Source organism: Glycine soja, chromosome 8 (assembly GCF_004193775.1).
Source record: "Glycine soja cultivar W05 chromosome 8, ASM419377v2, whole genome shotgun sequence".
NCBI classification, from domain to species: domain Eukaryota; kingdom Viridiplantae; phylum Streptophyta; class Magnoliopsida; order Fabales; family Fabaceae; genus Glycine; species Glycine soja.
In genome coordinates this window covers 16,341,364-16,365,450 of record NC_041009.1, presented here as the reverse complement: position 1 = coordinate 16,365,450, position 24,087 = coordinate 16,341,364, and the positions used below count along the sequence as shown (strand labels likewise).

The 24,087-nt window shown below is 29.1% G+C and overlaps 2 protein-coding genes across 3 annotated transcripts; both read left to right on the top strand.

Moving 5' to 3' along the window:
• The first annotated feature begins 1,281 nt into the window (after positions 1-1,281).
• Positions 1,282-7,002, top strand: LOC114424315 (NADP-dependent malic enzyme-like). Its single transcript, XM_028391158.1, has 20 exons — positions 1,282-1,455; positions 1,589-1,860; positions 2,008-2,128; positions 2,704-2,778; positions 3,416-3,567; positions 3,671-3,776; positions 3,871-3,936; positions 4,367-4,462; positions 4,572-4,643; positions 4,752-4,835; positions 4,925-5,023; positions 5,236-5,283; positions 5,356-5,409; positions 5,498-5,596; positions 5,681-5,770; positions 5,854-5,931; positions 6,091-6,165; positions 6,252-6,342; positions 6,439-6,567; positions 6,698-7,002. Exons 1-20 carry the CDS (start codon positions 1,426-1,428, stop codon positions 6,784-6,786), a joined length of 1,926 nt encoding a protein of 641 aa, XP_028246959.1. The 5' UTR covers positions 1,282-1,425; the 3' UTR covers positions 6,787-7,002.
• Positions 7,003-20,944: 13,942 nt separating this feature from the next.
• Positions 20,945-23,104, top strand: LOC114424506 (histidine-containing phosphotransfer protein 4-like). Of its 2 annotated transcripts, none has more exons than XM_028391364.1 (6): positions 20,945-21,320; positions 21,931-22,061; positions 22,166-22,237; positions 22,435-22,506; positions 22,687-22,759; positions 22,855-23,104. In XM_028391364.1, the coding sequence occupies exons 1-6, from the start codon at positions 21,261-21,263 to the stop codon at positions 22,936-22,938; spliced, it is 492 nt and encodes a 163-aa protein (XP_028247165.1). In that variant the 5' UTR covers positions 20,945-21,260; the 3' UTR covers positions 22,939-23,104. The 2 variants fall into 2 exon arrangements, with proteins under 2 accessions (XP_028247165.1, XP_028247164.1); XM_028391363.1 differs by having other exon boundaries at positions 20,951-21,320; positions 22,851-23,104.
• The last annotated feature ends 983 nt before the right edge of the window (positions 23,105-24,087 follow it).

Sequence of the window (24,087 nt, the reverse complement as noted above, 5' to 3'; positions counted from 1 at the left end):
TGGGTGTAATATTAAGTATTTTTTTAAAAATTAAAAAATTAGTGTGACTATATTAGTTAAATATTTTTTTTATTAAAATGGAATTTTCTAAGATATAAAACCTTCCTCAAATTAGTCTTTTCTTACAAACTACTAATTTTTATAAATTTTAAGTTTTGCCACATTTTTTTTAAAAAAATGTTGAATAAAAAATTTAAACATGACAAAAAATATTTTATAAATTGAAGGTCAACTTGGCAAACAATCAAGCACCATATTCACAGGCATGTTCCAAAGACAGTGTTTAAAGCATAAAAGTATATCTTTTGGGGTCGAAAAAAACAAGTGGGCAAAACAACAGGTTGAGGTTTTGTAACTTTGTTAATTAGAAGCCAGCAATAGCATTACCCTTGAAAGTTGCCCTATTTGGAAGGTGCTGCTATTGTATCTCCACGACAAGATGCAGATGCAAGAGACTCCCAAAACTCAGGACAATTTTTTGTTCTCACTCACACCCAACCTTATGACAGCTACGTACAGAATCTCTTTAATTGAGTCTTTAGGTGGTTCTGCGAAAAAGACACTATTCTATGTAAATCTCAAAGACATCATAGTACTTCTCTTTAATTGTAGTGCTACTTTTTAACAAAAATAAAATAAAATTAATTTCTTAATCTTTGTTCTAAAAAACAATAGGTAAAACTGTTATCAAAATTTAATAAAACATTAAGAAATTTTCTCCTTTTAAGCCTAAAATTTGCAGTAATTAAATAAAATATAATAATGATTTGATATTTTCATATTAAAAATATTTTTTTTTATTTTAATTTTTATGTACTATTGTGTAAAATTTACACCATCAAGTAATTAGAAATCATAAATGGTATAATCTTTCAAATGATTGTTATAAAAAAAAAACTAATTAACTTGATATATATATGTAATTGAATTATAATATAAAAGTTATTTTCACAATCAATGCATGAAGTATTTTTTTCATATGTTTCAGAGTTTAATTTGTATATATGGTTAATGTAAAAAAAAACATTTTTTTAGAGAAAACTTTGGCATAATCAATTGGAAATAGTATAATTTTAAAAATATTTTATTATAAAAGTCAATAAATTTATAATATATAATTACTTGTAATGAATTAAACAATTATGTAAGCTGCTTTATAATATAAGCACATGACCCATTTTTATAGTTATTAAATAAAAACTTCTATTTAATAATATCATTAAACATATTTAATAATTGTAACAGAAATAACACATGAAAATGTAATAATATCATTCATGATCTAGCTTCCTTCTCTCCTCTCCGGGCACTATCCATCTCAAAAACAGAGGAAGAGAAAAGAAAGGATAGCATATTAGCATCCCCTGAAGACTCTCTTCTCTCCCTACCGCAACTCTCTCTCTGTCACACACTTGTTTCCTCATCATGTTCTCCTCCAATGCATACTCCTTCATGGTAAATTATAACACTTCTCATACCACATTCAACATTCAACATTCACCAAAACCAACTCCACTCTTCCTTTCTTTATCTTGGCATTCATAGAATCATCTCATTTTCCCGTTTTTGGTGTCAACTTTGTGCACAGTGCAAGCCGGGCATAGGTGGGTGGTCTTCGTGCAGCAACTTGTCTGCTTCACAGAGGAAGCTTTTGGGTTCTTCTTCGAGAATCACGTGTTGTGCTCCAACCAATAGCAAAAGCCACGGCGGCGTTGTCATGGAGAATGAGACAAATGGCTCTTCCACGGTGGACGACTTCGACGTCAACCCCATCCCCAGCGGCGGCGTTCGGGATGTGTACGGCGAGGACAAGGCCACTGAGGATCAGTTTGTGACTCCCTGGAGTATCTCTGTTGCTAGGTGAGTCAGTGAAACTTGTTTAATTGTCATCATCTTCCATTTTCTTATTTGTGTTTGTGATGAATGAATGAATATATATATATTTATTGGCAAATGTTAATAGTTAGTTTTTTTGTTTGAATGAATTGGACACTCTTGTTTTTTTAGTGGATATTCTTTGTTGAGAGATCCACACTACAACAAAGGACTGGCCTTCACTGAAAAAGAGAGGGATGCTCACTATTTGCGTGGCCTTCTTCCCCCATCAGTTATTTCTCAGGAAACTCAGGTATATCATCTCATTCTGTAACTTGTTCCTAATAACATTCCTTTTCTAATAAAAAAGGTTAAACTATTCATCCGGTCTCTGTAATTGTTTTTATTTTAAGTTTTAGTTCCTTTACAAAAAAAAAAAAAAAACCTGTAAGTTTTAGTCTTTATATATGCAATCACCAAGCATGTGGATCAACCGGTGGGATTGTTCAAGCTTAATCAGAGGTTTTGCGCATTTGAGTTCTGAGTATATAGCTGTATTAAATACTTAAAGGGAGAGTTTTGCCGGTCATACTGATCCTACCCGACTCAAACATGATTGTCACCGGTGGAGGATACGTGTGGTTTAGATAAAAAAAAAATCTTTATATATAAAAGTTAAGTTTTGGTCCTTAGAGAAAACTTTATGGTGATAAACTGTATAGCAATTAAAGCTTATGGTTTTCTTGTATGGGAACTAAAACTTAAAAAATGAAGAGAACATAGTGAATATGTGAATAGTTTAACCTTAATAAAAAAATTGTTGAAGTTGTGTATGACTGTGAGGCTGCTCTACATTGACTGCTAGTTATTGATGTCTCATTTGTTCAGGTGACGAAAATGATCCGACATATACGCCAGTATGAAGTTCCATTGCACAAGTACATAGCAATGATGGATCTTCAGGTGCCCTTGTGAACAATTCCCTTTTCTTATTTTTTAAGAGAATTATATATTTAATATTGTTTTCAGTCTGTTTCTCCATTTTAGTTTTACTTTGGCAGACACGGTACATGTTATGATGTTAATAAAACACAAGTAGAAAACTTCAATCGAAAAAGGAAACTTTTATTAAAAAAAATTCAATACAAGCTTTTATAAATAACTAGGAACATTTAATAGGGTGCATTACATGTTCTTTAAGCATCGTCCTTATGGCACTCCTTAGTGTGTGTTTGCTATGGGGCATTCTTGCATTCCAATGCATGTTGAATGCCAATCCTCCTTTCATTGGATTGGCATTCAACGGCAATCAGCACCATTCCAAACACACCATTAGTTGTTGGCTACACCCTTTTGCTTATAGTATGGAACTGAAATATTCGTACAATGCAGCATCAATAAATTGCAAGTGCATAAGATAAGCTGTGAATAATGACTCCAAAACATTTTCATAGAAATCTGTGAAGATTTGTATGTTTCCATAAATTTGGACTTGTCTGCACATTTGTACTGTTTTTGTCAAGATTTCTGTTTTGAACTTGGTTTGCAAATTTTGGGAGTGGATTTTAATGTTTTCCATTCGTTATTTGCTGGGTTGCAGGAGAGGAATGAAAGGCTGTTTTACAAGCTTCTACTTGATCATGTTGAGGAGTTACTCCCAGTTGTGTATACTCCAACTGTTGGTGAAGCTTGTCAGAAATATGGGAGCATCTTCATGCATCCTCAGGGTCTTTATATAAGTTTGAAGGAGAAGTAAGTTTGAGTTCTTTGTCCTTGTAACCTTTTAGTTGAATGTACTGTTTCTATTATTTTTCTTAAATTAATCATTCCACTTTCACTTGGATGTGGTTTAAAGAGGGAGGATTCTTGAAGTACTAAGGAATTGGCCTGAGAAGAACATTCAAGTCATTGTTGTAACTGATGGAGAGCGAATTCTGGGTCTTGGGGATCTAGGTTGTCAGGTGATTTTATTATACTTGTTCACGTAAAAAATTTTACGATGTTTATATTGTATGATCTAATAAGGTAGTCTCTCCTTTTCTACTATATTATCAGGGGATGGGAATACCAGTAGGAAAACTTTCTTTATATTCAGCACTTGGTGGAGTTCGTCCTTCTGCTGTAAGTATTTTCAGTCTACTATGCCTGTCACAAACTTCTTGTGATATGTTACTTTGTTTTAAGATGCTACTGAAATTTGAGCTGCAGATTTTAGCCCTCAACATATTGAATAGGTTAAAATAATGCAAGGAAAAAAAAACAAAAAAAAAAGAAAGGAAGTTGTTTGAGAGATTCCTATGTTTGGCCCCTAGTTAGGTCCTTACCTCTTTGGAAGAAAAAAAATCTTGATTTCAACAATGGGCAACATTAAAATTTGCAGTGATTGTTATGATTTTTATACAGAAAAGTAAAGTAATGTTCTAATTCCAAGTTAGCTTGATGAGTAGCATTCAATTATGGAAGTTTATGTAGAGTGGCTCCTATGTTCTAAAAAATTGTATGTGGCTTCCACTTATTACAATTGTATCATTATATTATCATCCTGTTTCAGTGCTTGCCTATTACCATCGATGTGGGTACAAACAATCAGAAGTTGTTGCATGATGAATTATATTTTGGGCTCAGGCATAAACGAGCAACTGGGCAGGTTGGTTCATAATTTGTTTTATTTACTTGGCCTCATTTTTAGCTTCAGGCATCCTGTCAAATTATATATGCCATAATAATAAATTTGCTTCTACCTTTTCGGTTTTCAGGAATACACTGAACTTCTGCATGAATTTATGAATGCAGTCAAGCAAAATTATGGTGAAAGAATCCTCGTTCAGGTACTAAGCAGTATGCAAAGATATCATTTCTTGCCTTATTGGACGGAAAGTGCAACGCTTGCTAATTTCAATTTTCCTGTTTTCTGAATCTGTTATGCCATATTTTAGTTCGAAGACTTTGCAAACCACAATGCTTTTGATCTACTTGAAAAATATAGATCAACACATCTTGTCTTTAATGATGATATTCAGGTAAGTAAAGTATTGCATGTTTTCAATAATGAATTTGGATAGTTTGGTAACCGATAATTATCTCTTATATCTTATCCACTTTGTTTCAGGGAACAGCATCAGTGGTCCTTGCAGGAGTAGTTTCTGCTCTAAAATTGGTTGGGGGAGACTTGACTGATCACAGGTTCTTATTCCTTGGTGCTGGAGAGGTAAGTTACTACCATTCTAAGATCATGTGTCCTTCTTCATTGTTTCTTGGAGATAGGAAAGTTTAAACATTTCCTGTCAGAGTAAAAAGGTGTTAAAAAAAAAAGTGTTGAACATTATCAGATCACTTTGAATTGTTCACTTACATTTCCTTACAACTAACTATTATGTCATGCATGTCCTTGTGGATGAATTGTATGGCTTGTGGTTGCAGGCTGGCACGGGAATAGCAGAACTCATAGCACTTGAAACATCAAAACGGGTTAGATTTATGATGTGTGAGCATTGCATGAATGATCTAGATTTATCAAGAAACTAACTATTGTTTTTACAGACAAATGTCCCCCTAGATGAAGTGCGCAAGAACATTTGGTTGGTGGACTCAAAGGTAGTACTGAAATCCAATTTAGTTCCTTCCTGTAGAGAGTAAATTGCTTCTTTTCCAATCTATTAATCTTTTGTTCCTACTTTGGCAGGGTTTGATTGTGAGTTCCCGTAAAGAATCACTTCAACATTTTAAGAAGCCATGGGCTCATGAACATGAACCTGTTAAGGAACTTGTAGATGCTGTTAAGGTATGATCTCCGTCTCTCTCTCGCTCTCCCACCCTGAGAGAACACTAGTTTCAAATGTCTTACATTTCACTGTTTTCTTCTCAGGAAATTAAGCCAACGGTGTTAATTGGAACATCAGGACAAGGGAGAACTTTTACTAAAGATGTTATTGAAGCTATGGCTTCCATTAATGAGGTAATATGTCAATCTACAATTGCCTACCTACTATGCATTTTGATGTGCCACTGAATCTAATCCATCATTTGTAATGCTTGTAGAAACCAATTATTCTTTCTCTTTCCAACCCAACATCACAGTCGGAATGCACTGCTGAAGAAGCTTATACTTGGAGCCAGGTAATATGAAAACAAAGCTACCATCTTCCTATTATAATAATTACAATATTACCTAGCTTATTTATATAATTAGATTGCTATTATTTGGCTGGAATGGATGAGTAATGACTATTATCATTTCTTCTTTTTATGTTTCTTATCCATTTGCATTTCTATCAGGGACGTGCCATTTTTGCTAGTGGGAGCCCATTTGCCCCCGTTGAATATGATGGAAAAGTGTTTGTGCCTGGCCAGGTCTTAATGTAGTTCTTGTAAATGTTAAAAATTTGTCATATCATATGAAAATGAAATTTAATTTGAATGTGTTCTTTGTTAATCAGGCTAATAATGCATACATTTTTCCTGGATTTGGTCTTGGTTTAATAATGTCTGGGACCATTCGAGTGCACGATGACCTGCTTCTGGCAGCTTGTAAGTGCATTAGAAATTCAAACATTTACTCAAATATTAAGCTTGGAACATACTTTTTTTAATTATTTAAATGACAAATTCTATTTCTTGGAACAGCTGAGGCTTTGGCTTCACAGGTGACCCAGAAGGACTATGACAAGGGACTCATATACCCACCATTCAGCAACATCAGAAAGATTTCAGCACGCATTGCTGCCAATGTTGCTGCTAAGGCCTATGAGCTTGGTGAGCCTTAGTTTTCCTTTTAGTATCTAAATAAAGGCTTTTATGTTTCATGTTTTTAATACTTTTTCTCCTTGAAATATTATAAATAATTTTACAACAATAATGAAATTGAGTTCACATTCTTGCTCAGGCTTGGCCACTAGCCTTCCTCAACCAAAAGATTTGGTGAAGTTTGCTGAGAGCTCTATGTATACACCACTCTATAGAGGCTACCGGTGAAGTGAAAATAAACCATTTTTCAATTTTTTGGGTTTTTTTTTATTACAAAATGTTTTTTCTTACTTTTCTGCCCAAGTTATTGTATTTGGTGGAATAGAAGTTAAGGTGGTTGTTAATATAGGTAGATGGACTCAAGCAGAGCTTGAAATATTTTGTATTTGGATATGAATTTCATGTGACAATAATTTAAATTAGAAAATGAAGCATTTGTAAGCATCCACAAGCATAAATACAATAATATAGATTGTGGATCCAAAAAGAAAATGTATACTATTATGCATGCCACTTTTCCTTTCAATTATTCATTATAATCATTTAGATTATGTGCAGTGCTACATACTCCAGAAGAAAGCATCACCAAATGTAACTTGTTGACTGTTGAAGAAAACTTGTACTCCTATGTAGCACACTCTCCTGAGTGTACATATACGAATGAGCATAGGAATCTTTGAATAAAATCAGCTGAGTCATCTAAATCCGAGCACTTCAAATTTGTTTTATAAAATCTATATCTATTATTCTTTAGGATAGACTTTTTTTTGGTGAATTCTTTAGGATAGACTTAATTTAATTCATTTTATGTCATTTTAGAAAACAAAAAAAAAACATTTATTTTGATTATTCTTGTTCGATATTTTTACTACTTAATTAAGAGAACATAATAAAAAAATAATATATTAAGGATTTTTATAGTTAGCAATTCAGTTAAGTATATGTGCCTTAGAAAAATGAAGTTTGTTTAATAACTTTCATAATCTTTCTCAACTTAATTATGTTCCAATTATTACGTATCTGCTTGAACTTTATTTTTTTGTTATAAGGGGAGAGTAACTCGCAAACATTCGGGAGTGCAGGATCAGTTACATGAGAATAGGTTTGCCTTAGCTCAATATAATAATTATGAAAAAAAATAGTAAAATTAAATATTTTAGATCCTCTAAAAAAAGAGTATTTTAGATTGTGAAAAATAATTCTCCTTGAAGTTGGGCCGAAGAAGGCCAGTAATTAGAATAGTTTGATCCGTATTACATGGGCTTTATTAACTCTTAGTCCAATCTCTTTGAACTATCCATTCAATCACATGATCAAAAGTTAAACGAATAAAAATCCCATCACAAAGAAAGTAAAAATGGAAATAAAATATTGCATATTTAAGCACTATTAAATGTTATCTTGAAGATTAAAAGCTGTGCATTTCAAAATTAGACAGACGAACAAAAAAATTTTGAGACTAAAATCAAATTCAACTTCAAAATGTAGAAAGACTAAAAATTTATTTGATCCATTTACATAAATATTGAATTGAATCTCCTTATACAATATATGTTCCTTTCTAGATCAGCTTGAAACCTTAAGGATAATTTTGGTAGAGACTTGAGAGGAAGGAAGTAGAGGGAGAAGAACCCAGTATAAAATTTATGAACATCAAATTTATAGATATAAAATATTTTGGTATTAACATTAAGATTGATAAATTTAAATAATAATATTTGGAAAAAAATTATAATGTGTTTAGAGTAGAATGAGTCACGTGGTACAATGAGTAAAAATCTATTGATAAAAGTTTTAATGTTTAATATGAAGTTTTAAATTTAATATATAGAAAGATTAATCATTAAATTAATAAATTTGAAATTATGGATTTTACTTATTATTGTAGAAGAGTTGAGTATGAACAACTTATCAACATGATAACATTAGTTACTATTGAAGACTAAAAAAAAATCTAATAATTATACAGGGGCCTTTAACACTTTTCCCTTCTTGATTTTCATTTCGATCATATTCTCTGTTCAACATATGCTAGCTGTTTTTGTATAGAATTTGTGATCAAGTATTGGAGATTGTGTAGATGAATTGGTGTGAGATATATTATTCTAATTTAATTAATAGTTTTGAGTTTTAGTCTTAAATATGCAGTTATATTAAATAATCAAAGAGAAAATTTTGTATTCTATATTATTCTAACCATTTCAAGTGCTTATTTCTCATGAAAATAAAAATTGTGATAAAAAAATTACAACTAAATAATAATATTGTAAGATTATTATGTTTTATATGATAATTTAAAGTCTATATATATAAATTTAATCTAAACTATTCATCATAATTGTCACTGTTACAAGTTTTACATTTTGATCTCTATATAAGACTAATAAATTTTAAGTTGTATTTATTTTTCCATTCAAAACCTGTTCAACAATTGAACCTTTTACTTAATCATGTTTAGGGACAGATCCAAAATATTTTAGTTGTGGGAGCAAAACTCACATATATAAATGAGACCGAGCAAGATTCATATTATAACCTATTTTTTTAACTAAATTTTAAATTATAAAAATAATAGATAACTACACATACATGTTATACTAAGAAAAAAAATAGTGGGAAAAATTATCCCCTTCCTCCAAGAAGCAGGTCCGTCCTGATCATGCTCAATTGAATTGAAAAGTGTGGGAATTTTGAAGAAAAAAAAACAGACATTTATATTGTACTTTTTTCTGAATAACACTTAGTACTTATTAATGCATAAACGTTGGTTTGGAATAATAGAAACTGAGAGGAAGGAAATGGAAAAGATTTTAAAAAATAACCATTGTCCCGTTTGATTGATTAAAACGAAGGAACACAATCCAAAAAAGTAAATAGATACCACTATTTTTACAATTTTCTCATTTTGTATGAAAAAGGTGTTGCGGGCAGCTTTTGTGAGATATAGTAGAGAATTACCCTTATTTCTATACACACTTTTTTTTATTAGAGGTATTTATATAATTTTATATACATATTTTTTCTATGTGATTAAACATGAGAAAATATTTTTTTTTCTTTCAAGCCAAACAATCTAAAAGTTATCTATTTTTCCTTTCCTTTTTATTCACATCCTTTCCAAATGAAAGTCTAAAAGTTAAGCTTTTAGTCTTGAATCGTAGCTTTTTCACCTTGAACACTGGTCAAAATACGCAGAATTTCTGACTTTTTTGGTGAAGGATTAGATCAACTGGAGGTCTATAACTAACGGATATTATACACCACAATTGCAATTCTTTTCTTGATAATGGGTCACATGTATAGGACTAACTGGGGTATTGGTCACAGCATAATTTATCAAGAACGACTGCTATAAAAACATTTTTGCAGTAATAAACTGTTATAAAAAAATAAAGAATAAATAAAAACCGCATGAGAATTATATTTTTTTTCATGTAGAACCTAAAACTTAGGGACAATCATAAAGAATAAAGAATAAATGAATAATTTAACCTAATATGATAAAAAAAATATCCAAAGGGTGTGGCTTGAGTGATATACAAGTTCTTTGATCTTTTACACTTGGTGATATATGGTATTCTTGCAAATTATAATTTAGAGGATTCTGTATAGAGTACGTATAATCAATTATTGAGCCTTGTTTCCCAAGCTTGATTGATTGGCTGAACTGTGCTTCATTCTGGTTTCTGAATCTCGAATTTTACCTACCTAGCATTGTTATGTATTTCTTTCTGTATAAGAATAAGAGCTTTATTATGACAACATAGAAGGCATAAGAAGCCATGATTATATTGACAATATCTCTCGTGTCTCTAGGACATGCTGACAACTGCATTTGTGAGTGATAGTAAGAGTACCTGATTACTTGGTGGCAGTGTTTTCTTCTTTTCACTGATTTGGCCAGTTATATATCTATCTATCGTCCTTTGTTGGCATTTGATGTTGTGTGTTGTTGGTCCCTCCTTTTTTCAAGGTTACTACGAGGATCATTTCTTGTTCATCTTATCTTTTGTTGGATAAAATTTTTGGAGAACAGATCAAAAGTTGCGTTGTCTTTAGTGGGCATGCATGCTAGCTGCTTTCAACAATATGTTATGTCTTCCTACCAATGGATTCTGTTGTGAAGAAGATGAGCAGAATTTATGCTGCCAGAGGAGATAGAATATAATACAATACAGTCACTTTGAAAGCAACTTCTGCTAACCTCTCTCCATACCCTAAAGACGTGTCACCACATTCTTGATGAGGTAAGGAAAGAATAGGTATTGCCTTTTCTCAGGTCCTTCACTTGTTGATGCTTCAACGTGGTAACCCATATCAGAAGCTTATTCTTTGACGTGGCATCTCATATGTGGTTGAATGCAATTCGTCCATATGTCACTTTTTTTCATGGGATCTTTTTTGTTTTTCAAGAAATTATCGGGTGGTCTGAGATTATTATGATTCACATTAATCTTCATATCACATTTTAATTAACTGTTATTAATTATTTTTTGTAAATTAAAAAAAATTAAATACATGTCAAATAAGAATTTTATATATATATATATATATATATATATATATATATATAAATAATATGATCTTATATTACTTAATAATTTCTCAAATCTGACTGATTCGAATAGACCATCAATATTTTTTGGCATAAAGATGGACATGAAGGCACTTAAACATAATAATTTGTTATGCTTGGTAGGTTATTAATTAAAGATAAATATTCTTTCATTTTATCTCTTACTTTCTAGTTTAGTTTACAACATTTAAAAAATAAATAAATCTCATCCTGATTTAAAAGTCATGAAAAATTGACATTGCTTATGATCTTTTTTCTCAATTCTTTAGGTTATGTTGGTAATAATGATTCTTCATGGTCGTAGTACAAACATCATCAGCATATGCTGTCTAATATATTTTCTTCTCTCTCATAGTACCCCACTCAAATGGGCTTTAAATAGTTTAGACATGTATTTCTACAATTGGAGCTAATTATTGGCTGAACAAGAAAAATGATAAATATACCTTACTGCTATTCCTGTTATCTTTGATGCTGATGCAAGTATAGGTAGGAATGATCATTGTCCACGGTGGGATTCTTATCAAGATAGGAGATAGTAATGAGAGAAAGGAAAAAAAAATGAGCCACAATCTGCCAAACTTGAAAATGACTTGAGAAACCAGATTCTGATCCCTTTCCTTCCACCACTCAAAACATTAAGCTTTTTAACTCTTTACAAAGAAACAAGTGACCGCATACATTTTTTTTATAGTAAATACTAATTTTTAATATATTATTAATTTTTGTTTCGGGGAAATTCAAGTCCGTAATTTTTTCTTCCTTCTCTTCTCTCTTCATCATTAGATCAGTATTATATCTCCGATGAGACACATGAGTGCAAGAGAAAACAAACAATATGCTTGTTATTGAAGGGGAAGAGGGTTGAACTAGTCCTTTCAATTCAGTACTGGGGCGGAGGAATTAATAAAGAAAGAATAGAGACAGTATCTCTTCTCCAACACTTATTTCTCCTTTTAAACGTTTCGCTTTCCTGAAATTGTTGAGAGGGACATATGATGAACCACTAAGGTGCATGGCAAAAAATTCTCTCATTATGTCAATCATTGGGAATTTTTCTCTCTTAATTTGTTTCCCTCTTTTTGGTCACTTGCTGATTCCCCTCTTCATTATATTCTCTATGCACCATACCTTGCCACAGTAACATACATGGTTTTGTTCTGTCCAAGTCATGCTAATTTTACATGTACAAACACAAGGCAAAACACTGTAGAAGAGAGCAAGTGAAGTACTTTGTGTAATATATATGTAGCCCTTGAGGGTTGCCTCTACAATGCTTCATCACTTACCTATATGTAGCAATGGTCCATGATCATTACATGGACAACAAGGCAAGAAAATAAAGATTACGGAAGCACCAGAAGCAACAAAAAAAAAAAAAATAGTAGTTGAAATGAATGCTGTTAAATTAAATTTGGGGTTGCCTTTAACTGCTGCTATCGCATTATTCAACTTGGTTATAAAGTGCAACGTGTTTCAATATTCCCATGGAAACAATAAACAATTTGGCACGTGTCCTATATAAATCCTGTGTAGAGTGAAAGGAGTTGACTTTTTTCATACTGAAGAGGTCCCTTTACCTTTTCTTTTTATTGAAAAATATACAAATTATTGTATATACGAGTGTCTGTATAAAGGCAGATACGATTATACATTAGTATAAAAAAGCTTTTTATATCAACAATCTGTATTGTTTCTACCTATATATTTGAGGAAATTGACGACATAGTATATGATACAGTGATATTTTTGTAATATTGAGATAGATATTTAGACCAGTTGTTAAAGAACTTATTTAGAAGGTTGGTTCTTTTGTGACATCTTTTTAGGACTTCAACTTTTTCCTAAGCATCTATAAGATAGAAAAATATGAAGAAAAATAAAATAAATTTCTCCATAGTTAGTATATGCATAAAAATTAACTTTTAAAAAATTAATATGAGGGAATTTTTATAAATTAACATATGTCAATAAAAGGTGAAGGGGAAGATGCATGGATAAGCATTTTCTATTGCTAGAAGGTGAAGGGGGAGATGCAAAACAAGATATAACAATCGATGGCCGCCACGAGGAAAGAGCACATAACAACCATGACAACGTACGTATGTAAATGACAATGTTTATAATTTATATTGTAAATGTATAACAAGTGGTTTACATTATGTGAATTGGTCTGTCAAAGTATAATTTTGCCAGACGTACGGTAAGTATTTTTGAATTGGGTTGATAGGTATATGTTATGTATTAGAGAAGTTGTTTGTGTTGGTATAATTAAAAAAATATTTTCTACATCAATTATACTTATAACTTATTAGAAAGTCACCTTCTAAATCAATCAAGATAAGTTTCTCCATCCATTACTATAACTTAATTTCCTAGATCAATTCCAGAATTAATTTAGAAAGTACTTTTTAATATCAATTGTTTGACTTGTTCTACATCTATTGAAACTGATTTAAGAGGTAAAAAACAATACATATTAAACATACTTTTTATACTTTTTATACTATTGCTATTTTAATATTAGTTTACAAGTTTATATATTAGTGTTGATTCTTACTTTTATATAAAAATAAAAAGTTTACGATTAAGTAAGAAGTTATTAAATTTACATATAAACAAGTTATATTTTCCGCATTTCACCATTGCAATTTTTATTGATACAGTCTTTTGATTGTCCTCCAGAATATATCAATGTTTTTCTTATAAGTGAAATATTATAAGTATGATTTCAGTGATTTTTTTTTCAAAAAATCACGTGTCCAAAATCACATGACATAAAAACATAAAAATGTGCATTGATATTAAATGCTCTAAATTACTGTAAAGAGAATGTTAATTAATATTCTTAAGATATTGATTAAGAAATAATTTTTTTAAATTTAAAAGTTATTGGAGTATTAATATATATTTCCATCGACATTTTCAAGACAATCACTTAATGATACACTCAGAAAACAACTACTATTTAGTTTTGAAAAACTAGTGTTGGTGATGGAGGCTGTCGCTAGTATCATCGATTTAGCATATATGGGTTTGACTAACGTTAGTTTCTTTATTTAGCATTAGTCATTACAACAGCGTGATTAGCATTGATCAATCAACAAGTAATATGCCAATGCTAAAACAATTTTTGTTAATGTTTTTACAACGTGGACACAATTTTGTTTTCTTTTTTTCATTTTTTGCTTTAAGAAAATTTGTTGTTGTTGACTGTTTATAATGCGGGTTCTTAAATGGTGGGGTTTCTTGACACAAGGTGGCGACTCATCAAGGGTAGAGATGTGTGGACTAGAGCTTGGTATTGAGGCTCTGGTTGCTAGTTTAAATGTGTTAGGTAGAGCTTATGAGTTAGAATGGTTTGCTTTTGTGATTTTTGAAGGTTCTGACCAGTTATAGGATTTGATTTGTAGCTCTCAAAGAGCAAAAATTAGTACCAACTTAGTTGATACTAATCAAACCATGCACACTCACAGAAAAGGATTAACATTGACTCTTATTTGTGATAATTGTTGGTCTCTTCAACCATAAAAAACAAATTAGTACTATCAATTACATTAATAACAACTTTAAAGTTGTTGCTTCACTTGTACTAAAATAACAATTAGTGTTGATTTCTCGTGATTAGCATCGGCCAACGCTAAATCGCTAATATACATTTTTCTTATAGTAATTTGCAAAGAATGTAAGATAAAAAAAAAGGGGTTATTATCCCTTCTATTCTTAAACTTTTTTGGATTTTTTTTAGTCTCTCATCTAATTTTAATTGAACTTTTTATTTGTTACCACTTTTACTTCTTAATTTCAAGTGATAACATTAACAAATAATATAATGTAACTGCAATGTTGGTGGTCATTAAGAAGTTTGATAAGAAAATTATATGTAATTTTTTAAAAAGTATATTATTAATCTCTCATCAGTTAATTTGATATCATTAATTATTAATTATTATAAATAAATTGGTACTTGATAGAACATTATGGCGGAAGTTGATCCATGTAGCCGACCCCACCTAATGGGATAAGGCATTGTTGTTGTTGTATTATAAATAAATTAGGGATTTAAAAAATAATTTACAAAAAAAATTATGTGATCATTCTCTCAAACTTATCATTGAACCATTAACATTATTGTTACTTAACAATAAAAGTTAAAAATAATAATAACCGAAAAATTTAAAAAAAAATTGACCAATCAGGAACTAAAATGATAGATTAATTCAAGTTTAGAAAGAAATAGTAAATCCATAACAAATTATTATGACATTATTTTCATCAGACGAATAATGCCATTTTCCAAATGATAGATTAATTCAAGTTTAGAAAGAAATAGTAAATCCATAACAAATTATTATGACATTATTTTCATCAGACGAATAATGCCATTTTCCAACACTTGATAACATCTATACATTTCTACTTTCTTTCTTAACTAGATTTGTATCACATCTGATATGAAATACATATTTTCGTCCAGGAATGGGATAATATGTCACTGTCAGACAAGAACAAGGTTTAAATATTAGCAATGTCTTTTCATAGAATCAACGGTTTGCTTCACTTTTCTTTCTCGATCGCTAGTTATTCCTTCTAGAAATCTTATTAATATGTGTAGTACTACTATTATGAAAGAATGGTAGTACAACTAGCAAAGGCGATTTTTTTTTTCTCAATCATAATTACTGGGCTAATTTAGGATAAATTCGTTGTCTCATGCGATACCCAATATTTTAAGGGTATAATCAAATTTGTTAATAAATTTCCTTTTGCTTTCACCCAATATATCCTTCTTTGTATGTTGTTGTCCTTCCACAAATTAACAGATATGGAACGAAAATAACTTACTGTATTTATATTATAATAAGGAATTCACGAAATAAATTTAATAAACAAACAATATGTTTGACAAATTTCAATATAATTTTGACTCTTAAACTATAAATTTTGTTGATAAAAACTATTATTTATGCACAATTAAAACATGATCTTAATAAATTTAATTTAATGTATGTATCTGGCTTCAAAAGTTGTTTGTGGTGAAAAAAATTCCATCCAGACATGACTTAGTCGAGAGCACATGGTATCTGCTAATTTGGTATGTGTCTCGTTAAAAAGGGAAAGGGAGGAGGAAGAGGTTCTAATTATTCTTTTTCTTTCTTTTCACGTCCAATGTTCATAACCTACTTTTTCAATCTGATTTTTGAGCAGTTTGCATTGACGTGGTTCGACATGAAGATGACACGAGACAGTGCTAAGTAGAGATATGAATGGGGATGAGATATTAAAGCATTTATATTCGTGTCTGTGTTTAGAAAAAAAAAAATCTAGACTCAAAATATAAATTGTAACAATAAAACCTTCAAGTATAAATAACAATTTTGGTGTCCACTTTTAAGTTTTAAGTTTAATGAGTAACTATATATTCATACCTACCTCCAATAAGATAATTTTCTTATTTTTGCAGATAAAAGAAATACCTACATCAATTATTTACTGTTATCAAACTAATAAAATAATGAATTATTTTAAAATTAAAAGTAACTATGCAAAATAATAAAATAATAAAATCTTAATTAAAAATGTAACATCAATTCAATAAAAAAATCTGAAAATTATAAAATATTAGTTATAAAATATAACAAACGTGTAATTATTATAAAATTATATTTTGAAAATAAAATCATATTTAAGACAAACCCTACTCATTCTATTATATCCATGTTCAATTATCATCCATAATCCTATGCTAAATATAGCTATAAAAGGTTTAATATTCGTCTCTTACTTTTATTCTTTAATAAAATATCAGTCCTTCCTCAAAAAAAAAAAAAAAAAAATAGCAGTCCGTGTTTTATTTTCTTGATATGTGATCCTCTTGCCTTTACCGGTATACGTGTTAGAAATTTAAGATTCTGTAGTTTGGTTTCTGATTATATTGCAATTCTATAAAGTTTGGTTTCTTGATATGTGATTACACTTTTAGATTTTAACTTATATAAGATATTTGTATAAAATATCTGGAAAAAAATCTAAATGTTACATAATCGGGATACTATAAATTTATAATAAACTTGAAAATCCAGACATAAAAAAATTATATTGAAAAAATAAAATTCTAAAATAATAATTTTCCTTTAAGTATAAATTTAAATAATATTTTTTATCTAGATTTGATAAAATAAATCAATGCATGAATCTTTCTTATCTAATTTATAAAATACAAAATTAGTATTAAATATTATAGAAATTACAAATATCTTTTCCTGAAAAAAATAAATAAATATATTCAAGTCAAATAGAATTATATTCTAGATAAATTTCTTTTCTTAATTATTTAAAATAATTATATCTTCTTCTAATAATATATTTATAAGGATCAAATTCAGACTTTACTCACAAATTTAATATGTATTATCAATTAAATTATATTTATTACATAAAAATTACTATTAATTAAATTAGAATAATTATATATCATATATCAGATAATATTTAAAAGAAAAAAAAAAGAATTAAACAGCTAGGATTCAATGGATTTGGACTGAAAATGCGTCCACGTATATCACGTCATTTCAATTTTCTGTAGTAATGTTCCCTATCAACATAACGTTAATGCGATGCTCAATTATGGTCCCCACCGTTCCGTACACCGACTGTTTTTTGCGGCTGTAAGTAAAAAAATAAAAATAAAAAAACAATTGAAACATCTTGACACCAGTTTCATCTTTTCGAAATAATTCTTTTAAATCATACAGTAATTATTTCTTTTTCAAAAATTGATAAAAATAAAAGGATTAATTTTTAAAATAAATTCAATCAAGCACGTGCATTAATTTCTTTTAGTAAACTTTAAATCTCTAAACTTTTTGAAAAAAAAAATTAGAGAAATTTAAATTGATATTTGGTGTGCACTTATCATTTAAAAACTTATTTCATATTAATGTCCTGACAGATATTTATAATTTAGAAAAAATGATCCTGTACAAATAAATATTTTATAAACTCTCAGTCTCTCATCCACGTCATTATAAAAAAAAATTCTAGTCTCGCCATAGCTTTTTTTAATGTTCTAAATGAATCTATCGTAAAGTCTGTAAAAAATAAGTATCATTACTCTTGTATTTTAAATATTTTGATATATAGAGTATCTGATTCTCATGTCTTTTAACTTTTACGAGAAAAAAAATTATCTAAGAATTTTTTTTTTGTATGAATGTAAAACTTGAATCAGTGGCATCAACATTTTTATTTGATATAGAATCACTTAATAATAAATAATTGATTTTCTTAAATATATAGATAAGAGTTTTATTTTTTAGTCATGTATATAAAAAAAATTATTGAAAAAAAGCCAAATTCATTTTTGGAATATCTACGCATTGAGAATTAATATCATGAATTTTAACTTTAGAGATATCTTATTTATAACAAATAATAATAAGTGTTCCACATATGAGTTTATTAAAGTTAGTACAAGATTTGTTAAGATAAGTATATGAACTGTCTTGTATTTTAAATATTTTAGTAGAATATGTGTTTTTTTAACGATAAATGTTTAAGATTTTGAGTAAATTAATCTATAGTACATTAACAACCTAAAGATTTTTATATTATCATTTTAACTTAACATATATAATAAATTAATAGAATTTTATAATAATTATATTAAAAATCATACTTTTTATCAATAGTCATACCTACTATAATTGTTAATTAATTAACTAACAACGTCAAAAAATTTTAGTGAGATTATATAGAAATTAAACTATTGAGACTTTTATCTTCTAACTAAAGTTAACTTAGCCATCCCTAAATTTTGATTTGGAGATAAGCCACTAAATAACAACTATCTTACATTACATCACTTGATCTACCATTCCATACTTAAAAAATAGAAAGAATAAAGGTATATTCATGATATTTACAAAATTGTCATTATTATACAATCAAAAATGGTTTTTTAACTACCGTCATAGATATTGCATAGTAAAAATTAATTTTTTTAGTAATGCATGCCCGTTCAAACTAATAAAGGGTTAATTATCATGCTTATTAATTTCAGTTGTAAGAAGCTTATTTTTCTTTTAAGTAAAATCTTAAGTTCTACAAATGAAAAAAAGTTTAGGGAGTTATTTTTATTTAGACACCAATATACTTGTAAAATAAATAAAAATAAATTGTAATGAAAAAATTACACACGCAATTCTTAATTAGTTTAGGAAGTATCTTTTCTCATTGTTCCAACTTAGTGTCGTGGTTCTTCTTCCTCTTTTCTCTCAATCTTGAACTCGGACACACCTTTTAACTAATAGGTCGTCCATTATATTGTTTTCTAAATGTAGGCATTCTTCTTCCTCTTATCGCAACAACATTCGACTTTAATTTGAGAAAATTTCTGTATTTCATTAACTCTTAGAGATGCTAAGTAGAATAGTGGAAAAAGATTTTAGGCTTAAATTTACTATCAATTTTATGATTGTGTGGCTTTGGTCTTTTAAAAACTTTTATAATTCAGTAAAAAAAAAACAAAAAAAAAACTTTTATAATACATTTTATCTTTACATTTTTAAAAATTAACAATTTTGGTTCACAATTAATCATTCATCATCTTTTTAATAGAAATATTTGACATGACATTTAAGTCATGATGTGACATGGACTTACTAATGTGATAAATATGATGATAATTTAATATATATATATATATATATATATATATATATATATGTTGATATCACATGAGTACAATGTCAATAGTATGTTGGTATATGTGTTAGACTAACAAGTCATTCACCACATCAACATCTTAGTATTATGTTACCACTTAAATGATATATTTATAATTTTTGTTAAAAAATTGACCGTAAACTAACAATGATGAACAAAAATTGTTAAATTTTGAAAAATTTGAGGAACTAATAAAACTACACAATTATAAAATTATATGGATAAAAAATGAATTTAAGCCATGATTTCACCTAAAATTACATTTACCTGTGACATATTGTTTTGTTTCTTTTTTTTAATTTGCATTGTTTCTTTTGTATTTGCATTTGTTCTTTTTTTATTATACATGTGCATTTTTAAGGAAAGAGGAATGTTTGCGACAATTTATGTGACGTTTTCTTTCTAACAATTTATGTGACCGATTAAAATTTATTGAAAATAATCAATTTTGATGGATCTTAATTTTGAATTAGAAAAGAATATCATTAAATGAGAACTAACATATTAAAATTGATGATTTTCAATAAATTTCAATGAATTATAAAAAATATTAGAAAAATACTATAAGAAAGAGTATCACTAGAATTACATTATAAGAAAAAAGTTACATACAAATCAAGTATGTTACTTAACACCTAATCAGATAAAAATATAAGTATTATAAGATTTATGAAGTAATAAAAAGAGAGAGGAAAAGAAATGAGAAATTTTGATAGAATATTTAAAATAATGAAGTATTTTTTTCTATCATTATTCATATTTTAATTGTTTTGCCTGTCGTGTTACTATACAAAAATAACTAAGTTTAGACTTTATATATTAAAGAGAGTTTTAATCTCTTGAAGTCCACATAACTTGACCAACATGGCCTTAAATACAGTAGACATAGAAACCACAAAATAAGTATAAGAATTTGATAAAGTGGGATATTTTTCACCTATAATTACAAACTTGGTTTCAATAAAGCGCAAGTACGTAATCCATCAATTTCTGTATATCCATCCATGTGAAGTGTGAAGAAAATATGATCTTAGCGGTGAGATATATAATAACATTCAAATGTGCAAATACCATTCAAGATACTCCCCCCCTAATTGCTTATGAAGTGCCCCTTTCCTTGACACGATTTCACTCTCACAAGTGCATGCAAATGCAACTTTCGAATTTGCAACCAGCTAGCCCCACCCCTCAATGATGAAAAAGAAAAGACGAAGCTTTTTGTCTTGTGCTTCTCACTTCTTAGATCCTAGACACCTGACATCTTTTTTCTCTTGCTATAAAACCCTTCCTCTCCCCACCTTCATATCATGCATTCTCACCCCTTCAATCACCATAAACAACTTTCTCTGCCTAATTCTCTCCCACTTCACCTCTTTTTCTCTCTTAACTTTTACTTATAATGGACAGAAACCAATCCCGCAGGCAGGTTGCTGCAATGAAACAGTCCCTCTTTGATCAGGTTCTTCCCTCATCCCAACACTTTCTTGTTCAACATGATCTTTTTATTTTATTGCAATTTGCAACATACAAAAATGTTAGAGATCACACATTAACTACTTGTATGGCCCCAAATAAATTGCCTTACGAGCTGAGCTAGCTTCTAGGATTGATTTAAATTTAAAGTCAAATTTTAAGATGATATCAGAACCAGATAAGTCACAGTAATTGTCGTTTAGCAATCATCTGACATCAGACAACACAAGTTATCTTGGCTTTGTTTTAGTTTTTTGCATCAACCTCATTCATTGGCAAGTGTAAAAATGCATGTCAATTGGTAGTTAATGAAAATTACATATTCCACTTCATCAGAATCCTGATCACCTTTAATCACAAGACACGGGAAAGTTGTGTGATGTTCATAGCGGGTATAGCATTAGTAACTATGGTAACTGGTAAGGGAAGCATCATGCATTGGAACTAATAACAGATAATGGAGGCTTCCTTCAATATTGTTTCTACCAAACTTAAAGAATTCCACAATTTCAGATGGAATGTATACTATAGACTATGCAATGTTCTGCTAGCTCCATATCAGTTCAATGATGGATTTTAACATTGGTTCTCTGCAGGGGTTACTTGATGAACAGTTTATCCAACTGGAAGAATTGCAGGATGATGCAAATCCTAACTTTGTTGAAGAAATTGTGACTCTTCATTACCGTGATTCGTCGCGGCTTATCTCAAGCATAGAGCAGGCTCTGTAAGTTAATTAATTTCACCATTCTTTCTATTTTCTTGGCTTAATTCTTTTTTTAGAAGAAAAGGATATATATAGAGTTAATTGGTTCATTTTTGTGCTTGTAGCAAAGAGAGGAACCCTCTGGATTTCAACAAGCTGGACACACTTATGCATCAGTTCAAAGGAAGCAGCTCAAGGTAAATTAATATATATTACTCCAATAGAAAATAATAACAACAGTAATTACTACTATTAATATATTATAATTAAAATTATACTAATAAGTCGAGTGAATTATTATTTTAAATTATCATCAGGTACATACTGTGTTGGCTTTATCACAATAAAGAATCCTAATTATTTAAATTCTTTCTTTTTTTGTGATGGATTGCAGCATAGGAGCCAAAAAGGTGAAAACAGAGTGTAATCTGTTCAGAGAATATTGCAGGGCAGGAAATGCAGAAGGGTAATATATCTTTCACTATTATATTATAGTTTTAATCTCGATTTGTTTTACACAAGATGCCAAGTCAGGGCACATAACTGAAGGCATATGTGCAAAACATTAAATAAATAAAAATGTTCCAGTGACCCAATTGTAAATTTTGCTAAACAATGATGGTACTGTTTTTGTTTGAATATGCAGATGCATGAGGAGCTTCCAACAACTGAAGAGAGAATATGCAGCACTGAGAAAGAAACTTGAAGCTTATTTTCAGGTGACTAGACAATAGAAAAGTGGAGTTAAACTATGTATTTGTAATGTAATTAAAATTGTGGTGTTAAACTAATGTTCCTTCTTCTGTGCAGTTAGCTAGGCAAGCTGGACCCCAGGAAACAGCATGTCGCTCCAAATGAAGACTTGATGAAAATATGCATAATAGGGCAAATGTATTAATGTAATAGGTGAAATTTGTAGCATAAAAAAATATATATTCACCACAGGAAAGTGATGTTCGCCCTTTTGAGATATTTTGTTTCAAAATATCAGTTTTGTTTTTTCAGATGTTATAGGAATATTACTCTTTCACTTTATGCAATATATATAAATGATATCTTCGTAATTTAAATGTTTCAAAATGTAATTTATTTATAATATAATATTGGTTACGACGAAGCTTTTAGGCATTGTTAAAACTTACCTAGATACTGAGATACACATTGTGGTTGTCTTTCTCTTTCTCTTGGCAAATCACTAGCATACAAGTATCTAGAATCTTGGACCACAATAATTGTGTATAAAAACAATATTACAAATAAAATGCCTGAAAGTATCTTTTAGACTTTAAGTTTAACCTTTATTTTAGAAGTTTAAATTATTTTACCTGTTTTATTTCCTTTTCTACAAACATTTCATATTTATAAGGATTTTTATCAAAAGACCTAAATTATCATTAAAATTGATTGAATATTAATCATATATGTGGTACGCATATCTACAATTTTTATTTTGTTTTAAAAAAAGTTATATCTAAATACCTTTGCTCTATTTCATTGAAGCGAGTCTATGAAAGAACTAAACAAGTGAATAGATCGCAATAGTTGGACGATGCTCTTGCTGCAATAATGATATTAAGGATCAAAACAATATATCGAAATTTTGCCCATCAACACCTATATTATAAGAGGATTTTAAAAAAGTCTATTTCAATTTATAAAACTCTTATAATTATCTCTTTTTTTAATAACTCTTATAATCATCTTATAAGTTGTATTTAACTTATTTTAGTAAACTTTACAGTGTAGTTTATAATTAAGATTTTATTCGATAAAAAACATATTGAATAAGTATTTAATTAAATTAATTACTTAAATAATCCTAAATCAGAATTCTTTTTCATAAGAATTTATCGAATAAATATTTAATTAATTTTTTTAATTTTTTTTAATCCAAAAATCCTTTTTTTTAGCTCAAGGACTGTATCGTACTATCGTTAGACTTTTTCCTTGTAAAATATAACTTCATTATTTAACATTTTGGTATTTTTATAATTGTACTTATTTGTTTAAATTAATTATCTATATTTCTCTTATAATTTCAAATAAT

Excerpts from the sequence above, each read along its gene's own strand:
- LOC114424315 (XM_028391158.1), top strand. The coding sequence starts at position 1,426 with ATGTTCTCCTCCAATGCATACTCCTTCATG. Across the intron at positions 5,024-5,235 it reads TATTCCTTGGTGCTGGAGAG|GCTGGCACGGGAATAGCAGA; the intron begins GTAAGTTACTAC and ends TTGTGGTTGCAG. Across the intron at positions 5,597-5,680 it reads AACTTGTAGATGCTGTTAAG|GAAATTAAGCCAACGGTGTT; the intron begins GTATGATCTCCG and ends TTTTCTTCTCAG.
- LOC114424506 (XM_028391364.1), top strand. The coding sequence starts at position 21,261 with ATGGACAGAAACCAATCCCGCAGGCAGGTTGCTGCAATGAAACAGTCC. Across the intron at positions 21,321-21,930 it reads AACAGTCCCTCTTTGATCAG|GGGTTACTTGATGAACAGTT; the intron begins GTTCTTCCCTCA and ends GGTTCTCTGCAG. Across the intron at positions 22,760-22,854 it reads AACTTGAAGCTTATTTTCAG|CTAGGCAAGCTGGACCCCAG; the intron begins GTGACTAGACAA and ends CTGTGCAGTTAG.